Source organism: Myxozyma melibiosi (genome assembly GCF_037950935.1).
Source record: "Myxozyma melibiosi strain Phaff 52-87 chromosome Unknown BZA70scaffold_4, whole genome shotgun sequence".
NCBI lineage: Eukaryota > Fungi > Ascomycota > Lipomycetes > Lipomycetales > Lipomycetaceae > Myxozyma > Myxozyma melibiosi.
In genome coordinates this window covers 782491-795096 of record NW_027042918.1, presented here as the reverse complement: position 1 = coordinate 795096, position 12606 = coordinate 782491, and the positions used below count along the sequence as shown (strand labels likewise).

Genomic DNA, 12606 nt, shown 5'->3' with positions numbered 1-12606 from the left:
CTGCGACGGAGGTGATGAGATCGCGCGTCTGTTTCCTGCTGAGTTGACGTCGATGGCCGTAGGATAGAGCGCGGTTTTTCCGGGCACTGCCGGCGGGAAGGAGTTGGATCTGAGGCCCTGAAAACCTTCGTTTTTGAGGTGTGCCAAGTCTGGACCTCTGCGCGGAAACGAAGGATTGAAAAAGGAGACTTTCGGCGCCGTACGAAGGCAGGGATCCATCATTATGTTCGGCTTTGTTGCGAAAGATCGTGAGTGAGCTTATATCGCACTTGGCTTTACGTACCTTTTGTGTTTCACTGCCTGTACGTTCGCCGATAGTTGGCCGGACGCCGACCTTGGCCTGAATCCGCATCACAGCGCATTCCCGTCGTAATCCTCGTACGTTCGCCGACGTGCCAGACTGTACAAAACAACGTAGACTTCTGCACTGCATCGAGCAGCTATTATTCTCCTACGCCATTGATTAAGCTCAATAGTCAAACGGTCCCCTGGCGTATATGATCGAGCCAATAAACGTAAAACAATTGCCCTAAACCAAAGATTTACCAAAATCAAATTTGCCTTTATAGTGGACTGGCAAGATTTTTTTCTCAACAAGAAGCCTGGCTAGCTCAATTGGCAGAGCGTGAGACTCTTAAGTTCTTCCTTAGAAGTCATCTCAAGGTTGGGGGTTCGAGACCCCCGTTAGGCTCTTTTTTTGCTATTCTTTTATTCTCTATCCTATTTTTTTTATTTCCTACTGATTCCAATTTCTACTTGAAGAGTCATATGCAGTATCATATTTTAACAAAGGAGGCTTTGCAATGCTGTATATCTTGAAAAGGAAGCTCAGACGGCGTGCATCGTCGCAAAAACAAATGTCTATCATAGAACCAAGTTCTCAACACTGGAGTCTCCCACCAGATCCTTGACCTTTGTAGCAACCCAGGTGCTCGCGTACATGTTTGTTCGGTCAATACTCGTCCTCTTCTCTCTCACCTGCGCTGCCTCGCATCTGAAGCCTTCGCGCTCATACACCTTCGTGTACCACGGGCGCTTCGAGGCCGACCGGAACAGCAAACGACCACCCATCTTGATCGCATGGTTCAAGGCCTGGATTTCCTTCGTTGCGTCCACTCCGTCGGTGTCGAACCAGTCCATGTGATCCATGACAATAGCAATCGTCACTGAATGTCGGCGAATGCGGGCAACCACGTCAACAATCTCGTCGGTGTGGATACGGATTCCGTCAAGCGCACCCGGCTTGGACAGTCTTTGGAAGGCTTCCCGCTTCAGATATCCTGGGCAATTCGCGTGCGTATATCTACCCTTAAGACATAGATAGTAAAAGTAGTTGTCAGTCGAGATCAAAGAGCGCTCAATAATCGGGTCCAAGGTGTCGGTAATGTACGTCAAGAAGTCGCCAGCCGTCGATGAAATCATCTCGGCTTGATGAACGGGAACTCCGAGTGCCTTCCACAAAAACATGGGATTCTTGAGCACAATAGATGCCACCCATGGGTTGATAATCGCCGGTCGTACTCTCGTATTGTAAATGATCTTCTGCTCTGCGATTGAAGTGGCCTTGCAAAGAGCATCAACATCTTTAGTACAGTCAGTAATCCAGAAGATGTATCTTGCGATACGAATAGCCCATCGAGTAGATCCGGTATCATAGAGTCCCTTGGCTCCTGTGAAAGTCTTAGTGTTCCGTATCCAATATTGCAGAGCGTGGGACGAGAGCTTGGGAGCAAGCTTTGAGACGAGCAGATTCTCAAAGTCTGGATGACGACCTTCTCCGAACATCTGCCAAATATCAGCATACTCGAGAGTAGAGAATGCAGCCAGCTTGAGCTCTATCAAGTGGTTCTGGTGAGGGTTCAGATCAACACAGTGAATCCTGCGAGGAGAGGTAGGCAAAGCAGCATATGTCAGGACATTGTCTCCTGCGGAGGTGATCGCCAGAACGGTGTCGGTAGGCTTAAACTTGAGAATCCTGTCGTCCTCTCGCGGATCCTCCCAAGTGAAAGCGTAGATATATTGACCAGCAAACTGGTTGTATTTTGGCAAACGCTCGTCGTAGAAAATTCTCCAAGCTTCAGTCTGATAGAAAAAGGAAGGAAGCGGGAAGTTGCGCTGCAAGTTCACTACCGCAGCTTCATATCCTTTAGAGCGCACGGTAATAACACCGTTCTCGTCAACGACTGGAAGAGAAGGTGACGTGCTAACCGGAAGCAGATAAGGAGATTCAGTAGCCATCGCGTCAATCTTACTCGCGCGCTCGGGATCACGCCGTTTATGGCATCCAAGCCAGATATAGTATGGAATCCGTCCGAGCGCAGTGTTGCGCGAGTTGATTGACTTGATAGTGCCAAACTGGTACTCGAGGTAGTCTCGGCGAGCGGGATCGAGGTACACGCGATCAAACTCGAACCATAGGCGCCAGAAAGTGCGAGATAGCCAGTTCACATGACGAAGAAGCTCTCCTCCGAGATTGGTGCGGCCGCAGAGACTAGCGGTTGACTGGGCATAAAAGTCGACGACGGCCACTATACCATTTCTCGATAGTAGCTTCTCAATTCTGTCGACAACTGCGTAGAAGCTATAATACAGAAAAGTAAGTTAGCTCGTATACAGAAGAAAACACAACAGAGAGAAAAGGACGGTAGAAACGTACGTAGGAATCATGGACAGCGAATAAGACATGGTAACGAGATCAGCCGACTTGACGTCGTCCGGCATGGCAAATGCAGTGGCATCGGCGCAGATGACGTGCACGTTAGACCACTTCTTGGCCTGGATGCGCTCGCGAGCAATCTTGCAGAGCGATGGCGAGAGGTCGATGAGGTAGACCGCTTTGAACTTTGCTATGCTCATGTACTGGTCCATCATCTCGATGTTCCAGCCGGTGCCGCCTCCAATCTGCAGGCTGGTCAGTATATCCTCATATGGTGATAACAGTCTTGCAAAAAAATATAGAGTATGACTCACATCGATCCAAACGGGCTTGGTAGCAGTGGACAAATGTGCAGCCGCGAGTTGAAGCCTGTGGTATCAGTCAGAATACATCCGGAACCGAAGAGACTCAAACAGGATGGCATACATCATCTCACGACCCTTGAGAAGCGTAGATCTCGTAATGTCATAAATTGAAGCCTGGCTCTGATAGAAGCTTTCAAGAGCCGCTTGCTGGTCATTGAGATCCGTGGCACCATTGAAGGGCTTGAAGAAACAGCTCCAGGCAAAGATAACGATGCTCTTTGTGTAGGAGAAATTGAGCAGCGCAGTAAGACCAAGCAGTCCGGCAGCAATCACAAGTGCAATGATCATCTTGTTTGCTGAAAATAACAAAGAGAACAGAAATCAGAAGTAGTTTCAGCTCGCGAGAACACAATCGGAGGCAAGAGACAGAACAGGAACAGAAACAGAAACACAGATATCTCTGCTTATATACATCTCTCGCGGTGCTGCACATGTTCACCACGCATGTGTCGCAGAACAAGGACCGCCAGCACGCTGCCGGTCTCGTTGACAGCAGCCGTGGCCGCTCTGCGCGTTCTCGTTGGTGCTCGCCGCGCTGTTGACTTCCTGACGCTCTTCGTCCAATCGCCCGCCCATGCTCCCCAGGATTATTTCACGTGCACGCTTAGTCACGTGAACACGCGTAGCCCGCGACAACAATGACTACGCTCGCGAGCGCTCCAAACCTGGCAATCAAATCAAAACAACAACAATGACTTCTGCGGAGCAGCAGCAGAACAAAACAGAGAGCAGGACAATGAATCCCACAAATGAATCTGATCGGGTCCGAGAAATCAAACGCGCCGGCCAGCACAGCCGTACCTCGGAGCGACCGTCGACCTCAACAATCTCTTCGCGTCTGCTGGCGCCCACAGCGGCCTCTCGCGCGCGTGTTGCTGCTACTCTGAATAACAGCAACGAACCCGAGAAACATGAGCAGAAACCACATGTGCGCAAGCAGGAATCTGGACCCAGCGTATTGCGTCAACGTCAGAGCACCAGCAGACGGACTACCTCGCTACAGTCTTCTACTTCTTCCGCCTCAAGCACCGCGTCAAGACGACCGCCTTCTTATGCTGCGCCTACGCGTAGCTCACTCATGCGATCTGGAAGTCTTTCTACTTCAGCTACGACCACACGTCCTATCGTGCATAAAAAGAATCCCGAACAAAAGTCCGCTGTGCTGTCCGACAACCAAGCTACCCCTATTTCGCCCCACAGTCCTGTAGTGAAGAGAACTTCGTCTATTCAGCATCCTCCGACTAAAGTTCTAGAGGAAAGTAGCTGTCGATTGGACTGGGAGGAAAAACTAGCGGTTTTGACAAAGGAAGCTTCTGAAAAAGACAAAGCGATCGCTGATCTGGAAGCGAGATTGGCAGCACTGGAGGAAGAGCTTAAGAAAGCATTATCACTCAACAAGGAGAAAGATGCCAGGATTGAAAACCTTGAGCATGAAGTCTCTTATAGTCGGCAGATGGAAAGAAGCACTTCGTCGGAGAGCTCGAAATCTAGTCGAAAGAGTTTAAGTACTGGCGTCGATGTTGCTAATATTGTCAAGAAGCTCGATCACCAATCGGTATGTCCAGATGTCTTCCAGCATCATTTATTTGTCTCATTTTTCTTGCTAATTTTTGTACAATTTTAGAATGCTACAGTGCAAAGTAGCGAACAGCCTCCACCCCCACTTGCAAAAGCCAGACCGAAAAGCAGGCCCTCGGAAGATGATACCACTCTGATCCGACTACGAAATGAAGAACTCGAGAGCCAAACAGCTAAGCTTCAGAGTAATGCAGAGTTCATGGTTCGTGAGCTGCAGGCTGCTTCCAACGTCATTCAGAGTCTGGAAGGCGAGCTTCGCGAAAGGGAGGATAGGATCGAAAGTATGGCCGGCGAAATTGCACTTCTAAAGGAGCATGTGGACACGCGGCCATCTGATACGACGCATTCAGTGTCTGTAGAGGAGTCTGGTGATCTTTCGTTATCCGAGGAAGACGAGACTCCGCCGAGTATTGATCCTGTGATCGAAGAACCTGTGGGTGCCGAGGATACTGCTACATTTGAGATTGAGGAAGTGACGCTAGACTGAATTTCCCCGAGAACTCGCTTCATTTACATTAGTACAAGTGTATAATACAACTATGTTCAATTATTATCATACATGTGTAGTCGTCTATTCAAAAACAACCTTCTTGCCCTTAAACGCCACCGGCTTGCTCTTATCCTGCTTCGCTTGCCACGATGGATGTATAGGTTTATCGCTCTTCGCCTCCTTCTTGCCAGGTTCACCCAACGGAGTATTATTAGCATTACCCGCGTTACTCTCCATCTCCCTCCTCGCGCGTCGCTCAAGATATTTCCTCTGCTTTTCTTCTTCTTTAGCCTTACGAGCAGCCTCTTCCTTTGCAATATGAGTAGCTTTCTTGCCGAACTTTTGCTCCCAGATTTTTTGCCGGGCGCGCTGTCCTCGTCGGTTTTTACGAGGCTTGGCGGACGCAGGTCCTCTTCTTCCTTCCTCATCTGAAAACATGTCGTCGTCGGACCCGGGTGAGATGTAGCCAGCACTGAGAGAGGGCAGAACGATCGTTTTTGCTTTGCGGTCGAGCTCGGGCGGGTTAGCTTTCGCTGCGAGCTTCTTCTCTTTCTTCTCTTTCTTCTCTTTCTTCTCTGCTTTTGCCGCCTTTTTCTGTTTTTGGAGACTCTCCTCGTCGTCACTTTCGGACTGGGGAGACTCGTATTCCAGTTCGTCGTCAGAAGGTTCTTCGCTCGAAATTTCGTTATAATCTATAGGTGCATCTTCTGAGTCGCCTGAATCATTCTCATCATCACTTTCGTCACTATTGGCAACCAAGCCTGCGTAATGTTCCATATCCAGCTCGTCTTCGTCATCGCTACCGTCATCCTCTTCGGCTTCGTTTCCAGAATCCTCATCGTCGTCGTCGTTGTCGTCAGCGACCTCTTCCTTCTCTGCCGTAGCAGGGACTTTTGGTTCTTTCTTTTTCTTTCGCTTCGTGTTAAGAGCTGTCTCAACCGCAGTAGATATTCCTTCGATTCCGCTAGTTATGATGGCTTGAACAGCTTTCACTCGGAACAGCCTCGCGATGATATCTAACCGAACATCCTCTTCCTTCTTCTGATCGATCTCGGGCTCTTCAGTCTTGTTTCTCTTCAGCCGGTCCTCCAGCTTCAGCACTGTATTCTCAGGTTTCAAGAAAGGCGGTGACTCTGGAAGCAAATTTGACTCGACAAGAAACTTCTCCTTTTGCAGCTTTTTCAGCAGGTGCGAAGAAGCGACGGCTGACGGATCCAGAGCCTTGATGAGTCGTAGTTCTCTCTCGTGCTTCGCGACTAAATCATTCGAATCCTTCGATCTAGATATATACATGTCAGTGGTTGTGGTGTCATAAATACCTTTGCTTATGTGTTGATAGTTACCTCGCATCCTTCAGCTTTCTGACGATCTTCTGCGTCTCAGAAGTTTTCGCCTTCTTCACCCCCCGAACAAGTTCCTTCGTCCAGTAATAAACCCTCTGCTCGACCAACTTGCGCTTCAACTCGATCGTCCGCTGCTCGATCTCTCCATTCGTAGTCAGACCCTCCTCATTCTGATTCTTGCCTGCCTGTTTCTTCTTCATTCTCTCGACCGCAAGCTTCGTACGGACCAATCGAGTCCTCTTGATGTTCCCGTTCGCGCCATTAGATGATAACGCTGCAGCTTTTGATTCAAGCAGGTCGAGCTCCCAAAGGGGATTCTCGCGCTTCCGTTTAACCATCTCTGTCCTCCTTTGTAAATGTATATGCAGACCGCGCAAAAATACCACGGTTTAGTGTTCTTTTTACAATCGTGGAGAAAAAGTAGACGAGAGAATGAATTTTTTGAAGAAATAAAAAAAGATTCAAGAAAGAACTCCCAACCTCGCGATATGCAGAAACCTTAAATTCATTTTCGATCCGGGTAACAGTACTCGCTTTAGGTTTCTCCAGAATCTGTCCTCGATTGACGAGGAGCTCCGTTCATTTAAATCAATCAGCCCGTTCGTACAGTATTTGTATAGAAATATCTAGTACGAGAACCGGAAGGAATAACAGAAAAATGGCATCTCTAGACTCAGGTACGAGTTTGGAGGAGTACAAACTTGAACTGCTCAAGCAATTCAAGGGTAAACCAATCTCTGAGCTGCCTACCCCGAGCTTTATCGTCGATATGGAGACAGTGCGGGCGAATTGCAAGCGCATGCTGGACAGAGTGGAGGCCTTGGATCTCAATCTGAGATTCAGACCGCATATCAAGACTCACAAGGTACGTTCTATCATATTTTCCAGCCGCGGAATTGGCACTAACACAGAATGAACGGCAAGACTATCGAAATAACTCAGCTCGAGCTCGGCAACGGGGAAAAACACAAGTCTGTAGTCGCATCTACAATCCGAGAAATTCGCGGCGTTTTCCCTCTTGTGGTTTCTGGAATGGTGGACAATGTGCTATACGGCGTTCCGCCTGCCAAATCAAAGATCCCGACCCTGGCCGAAATCTCGAGTAGTATGGCTGCTCATGGCGCCAAGTTGCTGTTAATGATTGACTCTCTTGACCAGTTGCACGTGCTTGAGGAGTATCGGTCGAAGAATCCTGATATACCGGTCTGGTCGATCTTTTTGAAGGTGGATATTGGTGATCACAGAGCAGGACAGGAGGTGACTGCGAGCTCATTCGAGACGCTGATCGAAGAGGCAGTTAGTGATCAGAAGGGATATGTCTCGTTATTCGGATTATACGTACACAGAGGTGCGAGCTACGACTCGTCAGGCGCATACGATGCTCGCGCACATCTACAGCTGGAAGTCCAAGGTGTGAAAACCGCAGCTATGATTGCGCAAAAATACACCTCATCCCGGTTCGTACTTTCGATGGGTGCGACACCCACTGCTCAGATTGTGGACAAAGAGGTCGAAGACTGGATGAAAGATCTGCAAAGCTACGGCGACGTGGAAATTCACGCGGGTAACTACGCCATGCTGGACATCCAGCAGGTTGCAACCGGGCTCGTCACCGTGTCGGATGTAGCGGGCAAAGTTGTTGCCGAGGTGCTTAGCTACTATAAAGATCGCGACGAATATCTTGTTGATGCAGGAGTTTTGGCTCTTGCGAGAGAGCCGGGGAGAATCCCGGGAATTGCTCTAATTGACGGACAGCCGCTCTCCGGAAAACGCTGGGTACTCACCAGAGTAAGTCAAGAGCACGGAATTATAAGTCGGAGAGAAGATGCCGTGAATGTTGCTGAGTCTACTGGATCAGCGACCGAGTCTTGGGGGATTGGAGAGAAGGTTCTTTTGTTGCCCCAGCATGCGTGCATCACGTCGTCCATGTATCAGTGGTATTTTGCTATTGAGAACGGAGTTGTGAGCGATGTTTTAATTCCCTGGAGAGGTTGGTAGAGTAGATTGAATAATATTTGACATATATGATGAATCTACGTGATTCTTCAAATTAATTACAGCATGCACTATATACAGTAAACCTCAATGCATACCCTTCAATCGATTAAGTATTATGCCCAATGTCCCAATGAAAATAACTGTGATCCCTAAACACCTGTATGAAATAGACCAGTAACATATCTGTTATATGAAAACAGAACTGCGTCGCCGCCAACCCAAGAGCCACACTGATGTAAATGCAACTAGCGCAAGTAAGACGCTTATACCCGTGATGAAGAATGTGGTTTGGTAACACTGCAGTCCAAAGCACAGCTTGGAATCTACAGTGTTGTGATCGTATATACCAGCGTATATGAGCTCGTAGATGATAGATCCCACTGCAGGGAAGACGAATAGCACGCCCCAATTCGTTCCGAAGCGCTCAGCGCCCCAGACCAAAGAGACAAGGGTTGGCGCAAGTGTGAAGACAGCGCCATATCCTGCACCAAGAGTCGCACTGACGAGCCAGAAATATTCCCCGTTGTTGACCTCAAGGCCGCCGAGAGCAACGAACCAGTGTCCAAAGGCAAGAACGACGGTGAAGAAAAGCAGGACCCACATTCGGGAGTACTTTGGCCCTCGAGTTGCAATCTGATCTGAGGCTACACCCGCCACAATGCGCATTGCCGACGAGAAGAAGGAGATGATTGCAACATTTGTGGAGGCTGACGGGCCAGGGGTGCTTAGAGATCGAATGATGCTGCCCATATTGTTCAGAAACATCTCACCTGGCCCGGTGGTTGCGAACAGACCGAGCGCCAGGCCCCATGCAGTGATATCCTGCACGAACTCAACCACCATCTGCTTTCTAGTAAGCACATGTGCCTCTGGAATCATGTCGATATCGTCCGACATGGTACTGCTGCTGTCGTCGTCGATCTCGCGCTGGGAGGTAGGATGCATGCTGATGACGTCAGAGTCCATACTGTCTCGCTCGTCCAAGAGCGGCGTCTCTTCGTCTGTAGTTTTTCTGAACGAAACTGAGCTCTTACGAGAGCCAGAACTGAGAGGCACAGGACTATCGAGCTTACAGCCATTACGATAGCCGAACGCCGCGACAAGACCAACTGAGGCAAGAAACAGTGCAAAGAAGATAAAAAGCTGGGGAACGTATACCTCCCCGGTCGTCTTGTCTGTGAAGAAATGCGCGACGATTTGTGACTGCCACAGGCTGGAGAGACCGTATGCGGTGATAGGAAGTCCGAGCGCCAGGCCGCGGTTAGACGAGAAGGTCTTTGCGCAGGCGGTGATGGAACCGAAATAGATGCAAGCGGTTCCGCCGCCGATGAAGAGAAATGATACCATCATGACTGGATAAGGAAGAAGAGATGCGTATGCCCAGGCAGCCAGACCATAAGCAAAGGCAAAGAAGATGGCAGCAAGGACAGCAAGAAATCCGGATCCGTATATGTCTGCCGTAATTCCCACAATCCTAGAAGACGTCAGCCACAGAACACGACAGTATTTCCGGGGTGTAAAGTGAATGCATACGGTGTGGTGAGATACATGCCGACTTCGCCCAGAATCGAGAGAACGTTGACTTGAACCTGGGTGTATCCGAGATGGGTCTGGAATTGCGGGGCGTAGAGCGAGAAGAGCATGATTGAGCCACCACATATGCTGCAGCATGTTAGCACCAGAGCTGCCCCTCAATACTACATAACATAGAGCAAGCTTACCAGCACAGCAGAGCCGAAGCAAAGGTGAGAATCTGCCGATACCGTGTAGCTCGGTCCGGCTTGAGCGCGCTGTCGTCGATATCACGATTAGCCACCGGTTCGGACGGCTGCGGGAGCGCTTTCGCAGCCGGTGGCGGTTCGAGGAAGTCGGCAACAGCGGCATCCGCCTCAGCAGCGGCCGCCAGCGGATCTTCCTCAGGACGCAGAAGAGGCTCTGCGCGACGAGGCATTGGAGAAGAGAAGACGACGCGGTGGGTGAGCGAGGCCGAGACGGCAGCTGATTGCGGGCGAGGAGACAGCGGAGGAGGCAAAAGGGCCTGCGAGATAAGAGAAGATCGCTTAAAACGCGGGTGCGATAAAGTGTCGAGGCGATAGGAAGTGCGCCGCACGCTCAGATAAATAGAAACAGAACTGGTCATCTTCACCGTACCTGCAGCTCATTGTTGCTCTCCGCCTCTGCTGCTGCTGCTGCTTCTACTGATAGGTGCTTTTGTTGTTGTTGAATCAATTAGCACACTCTCTGCTATAGGTCCAGTACCATGGTGCTTCTAGACGCACTGCCGGACGAGCTGCTCGAGCATATCGTAGGGCTCCTTGCACCGCCGTTCTCAACAGCGGCGTCCGTGCCAATGAGACGCGATATGCTCTCGCTCAGCAGGCAAGAAAAAGAACCTGTTCGCTCAAGAATCACTGCGCGGCCGGTCTTTGATCTCAAAGGCTCCCGGATCCTGAAAGCGCAGCAGGTCGTCTCGCCACAGTCCGCCGGCTGCTACTCTGATCTCGCAAATCTGGCCTGCGTCAGCCATCGCTTCCATGCTCTCGTTACTCCACTGCTGTACCAAAATATCACATTACGGGTGTGCGAAGTCAACCAGGCTCTCAACAGTCTGCTCATAGCCGCCCGTGGTCCTTCGGGGGCCTTCGTGCGCTCCGTCTCGATCCGAGATCCGGATCCTGCCGTCCACCCGCGCATCATCAACCCCAAATACCGCAACAAGCTCATCTTTGCATTCTCAAACTTTCTGATGAATTTCTTTGAAGCGCTGTCGATACATCCAACACTGACTAGTTTCCACTGGAACGTCTTCGACACCCTCATCTTTTCACCTTTGTTCATGGACAGTCTCCCGCCCGGGATCCAGGAGTTTACTTTAGACCAAGGCCGCGTGATTCCGCTCACCAAGTTCGAACTAGTCAAGAAGTTTGTCTACCGCGCTCACATGCTTTCGTTCACCTCAAACTGTCTGTACGAACGCCGGATCAGCAAATTTTTGTCGCTCAACTTTGCCAGTCTGCAGTTTCTCCAGCTTCAGAATGTCAATCTGGCTGTATGCTTTGAGTTTCGGTCGCCAAATAGTGCCATGAAGCAGCTGCAGAACCTCGGTACCCGAAATTACAGCGAGACGACGGTGCATGAGATATCCCATCTGATTGAAAACGCGATTCAGGACGGACTGAAATCACAGTCAGAAGAGAAAGACAAAGACAGATTGGACGCGAGTGTGCACTCGTCTCGGTCAGAGAGTCCTCGCTCACAAAACGCAGAGAGCAGCGACAGTGATTCGGTCGACGAATCAGTAAAATCACAGTCACTCAGTCATACTTTAGACTCTCCACAAGAAGAACGGCAGGAGAAAGAAAAGGAACAGGACATCAACATCTCTGAATTTACAAACACTTCAGCAGACCGCCGACTAAGTCTACCAGATGCTCTGCCCATCATCTTCCCCAGCCTCGAAAACGCCTACTTCACCGATTTTTTCACCTCGTCCTCCGTGGCGTCCTTTTCCTGCGAATGGCTCACCCTTCTTTTGGCAGCCCATGTAAACAACAAGAATCTATGCATCAAGTACGCAAGCCGGTTGGTCAACAAGGACGCAATATTCGCTCGGGAATGGGGTCTAGTGCAGCCTGTTCCGCATCTTGTGGGTTTAAATGGCCAGCCGCTGACAGATGAAGAGACATTCAGACGGGCCGGGTACGCAGTCGGAACCAAATCTGGGCAGTGGAATGGGTGGAACTGGGAGTATTCTACAATCAAGGGATGGAGTTTTAGTACGATCTCGAATGAGGATAAGCAGTGAGTTTGTTTGGTTGTATAGCTGTTTGGTATGGTACATTATGCTATGTGTTTGATTATGATTTTTGATTGGTATGGAGTGATTGTTGTTTTTTAATTTTTTTCTTGTTATTTTGAAGATATTCGATGTTCAGCTAGTTCTCATATTGAAATCTACTTTTTCGTATTCCGTCGTTTTTGACACAATGCTCTAACTATGTAGCTACACACGTCAATAATAAACAAGAATATTCTAAAACACAGCTCCAGTGCTATTCATTGACAGTCCACAGATTTGCCACAAACCTCAGTCAGCTCCGCTCCGAGCTCGCGGGATGACGATGCTGCGGCTCAGGTGGAGTTGGGAGTTGGGAAAATTTATTTCAACCTCCGACG

The 12606-nt window shown here is 49.6% G+C and overlaps 6 protein-coding genes and 1 non-coding gene across 7 annotated transcripts; 4 read left to right on the top strand and 3 right to left on the bottom strand.

Moving 5' to 3' along the window:
• Positions 1-600: 600 nt before the first annotated feature.
• Positions 601-691, top strand: BZA70DRAFT_t42. The gene has a single exon. It is a non-coding gene; the product is annotated as a tRNA-Lys (tRNA).
• Positions 654-3686, bottom strand: BZA70DRAFT_304272 (uncharacterized protein; the record flags this gene model as incomplete). The annotated part of the gene is made up of 4 exons (XM_064914769.1): positions 3047-3686; positions 2657-2908; positions 913-2581; positions 654-689 (listed from the first exon to the last, which is right to left on the bottom strand). The coding sequence occupies exons 1-4, from the start codon at positions 3307-3309 to the stop codon at positions 654-656; spliced, it is 2220 nt and encodes a 739-aa protein (XP_064769000.1). The 5' UTR covers positions 3310-3686.
• Positions 3687-3690: 4 nt separating this feature from the next.
• BZA70DRAFT_277537 (uncharacterized protein) lies at positions 3691-5131 on the top strand. The gene has a single exon (XM_064912467.1). The coding sequence runs from the start codon at positions 3713-3715 to the stop codon at positions 4643-4645; it is 933 nt and encodes a 310-aa protein (XP_064768999.1). The 5' UTR covers positions 3691-3712; the 3' UTR covers positions 4646-5131.
• Positions 5132-6863, bottom strand: BZA70DRAFT_277535 (Bud-site selection protein). Its single transcript, XM_064912466.1, has 2 exons — positions 6433-6863; positions 5132-6368 (listed from the first exon to the last, which is right to left on the bottom strand). The coding sequence occupies exons 1-2, from the start codon at positions 6768-6770 to the stop codon at positions 5171-5173; spliced, it is 1536 nt and encodes a 511-aa protein (XP_064768998.1). The 5' UTR covers positions 6771-6863; the 3' UTR covers positions 5132-5170.
• Positions 6864-7007: 144 nt separating this feature from the next.
• Positions 7008-8467, top strand: BZA70DRAFT_256899 (putative serine dehydratase domain-containing protein). The gene is made up of 2 exons (XM_064910815.1): positions 7008-7297; positions 7357-8467. The coding sequence occupies exons 1-2, from the start codon at positions 7091-7093 to the stop codon at positions 8428-8430; spliced, it is 1281 nt and encodes a 426-aa protein (XP_064768997.1). The 5' UTR covers positions 7008-7090; the 3' UTR covers positions 8431-8467.
• Positions 8468-10419, bottom strand: BZA70DRAFT_277532 (major facilitator superfamily domain-containing protein). Its single transcript, XM_064912465.1, has 3 exons — positions 10152-10419; positions 9964-10092; positions 8468-9904 (listed from the first exon to the last, which is right to left on the bottom strand). The coding sequence occupies exons 1-3, from the start codon at positions 10379-10381 to the stop codon at positions 8617-8619; spliced, it is 1647 nt and encodes a 548-aa protein (XP_064768996.1). The 5' UTR covers positions 10382-10419; the 3' UTR covers positions 8468-8616.
• Positions 10420-10581: 162 nt separating this feature from the next.
• On the top strand, positions 10582-12603 carry BZA70DRAFT_277531 (uncharacterized protein). Its single transcript, XM_064912464.1, has one exon. The coding sequence runs from the start codon at positions 10691-10693 to the stop codon at positions 12233-12235; it is 1545 nt and encodes a 514-aa protein (XP_064768995.1). The 5' UTR covers positions 10582-10690; the 3' UTR covers positions 12236-12603.
• Positions 12604-12606: the final 3 nt, after the last annotated feature.

Coding starts and splice junctions, on each gene's coding strand:
- BZA70DRAFT_277537 (XM_064912467.1), top strand. CDS start 3,713: ATGACTTCTGCGGAGCAGCAGCAGAACAAAACAGAGAGCAGGACAATG.
- BZA70DRAFT_277535 (XM_064912466.1), bottom strand. CDS start 6,770: ATGGTTAAACGGAAGCGCGAGAATCCCCTTTGGGAGCTCGACCTGCTT. Junction 6,369..6,432: donor AGAAAGCTGAAGGATGCGAG/GTAACTATCAAC, acceptor GTATATATCTAG/ATCGAAGGATTCGAATGATT.
- BZA70DRAFT_256899 (XM_064910815.1), top strand. CDS start 7,091: ATGGCATCTCTAGACTCAGGTACGAGTTTGGAGGAGTACAAACTTGAA. Junction 7,298..7,356: donor CGCATATCAAGACTCACAAG/GTACGTTCTATC, acceptor ATGAACGGCAAG/ACTATCGAAATAACTCAGCT.
- BZA70DRAFT_277532 (XM_064912465.1), bottom strand. CDS start 10,381: ATGCCTCGTCGCGCAGAGCCTCTTCTGCGTCCTGAGGAAGATCCGCTG. Junction 10,093..10,151: donor GCTTCGGCTCTGCTGTGCTG/GTAAGCTTGCTC, acceptor AACATGCTGCAG/CATATGTGGTGGCTCAATCA. Junction 9,905..9,963: donor GGCATGTATCTCACCACACC/GTATGCATTCAC, acceptor GACGTCTTCTAG/GATTGTGGGAATTACGGCAG.
- BZA70DRAFT_277531 (XM_064912464.1), top strand. CDS start 10,691: ATGGTGCTTCTAGACGCACTGCCGGACGAGCTGCTCGAGCATATCGTA.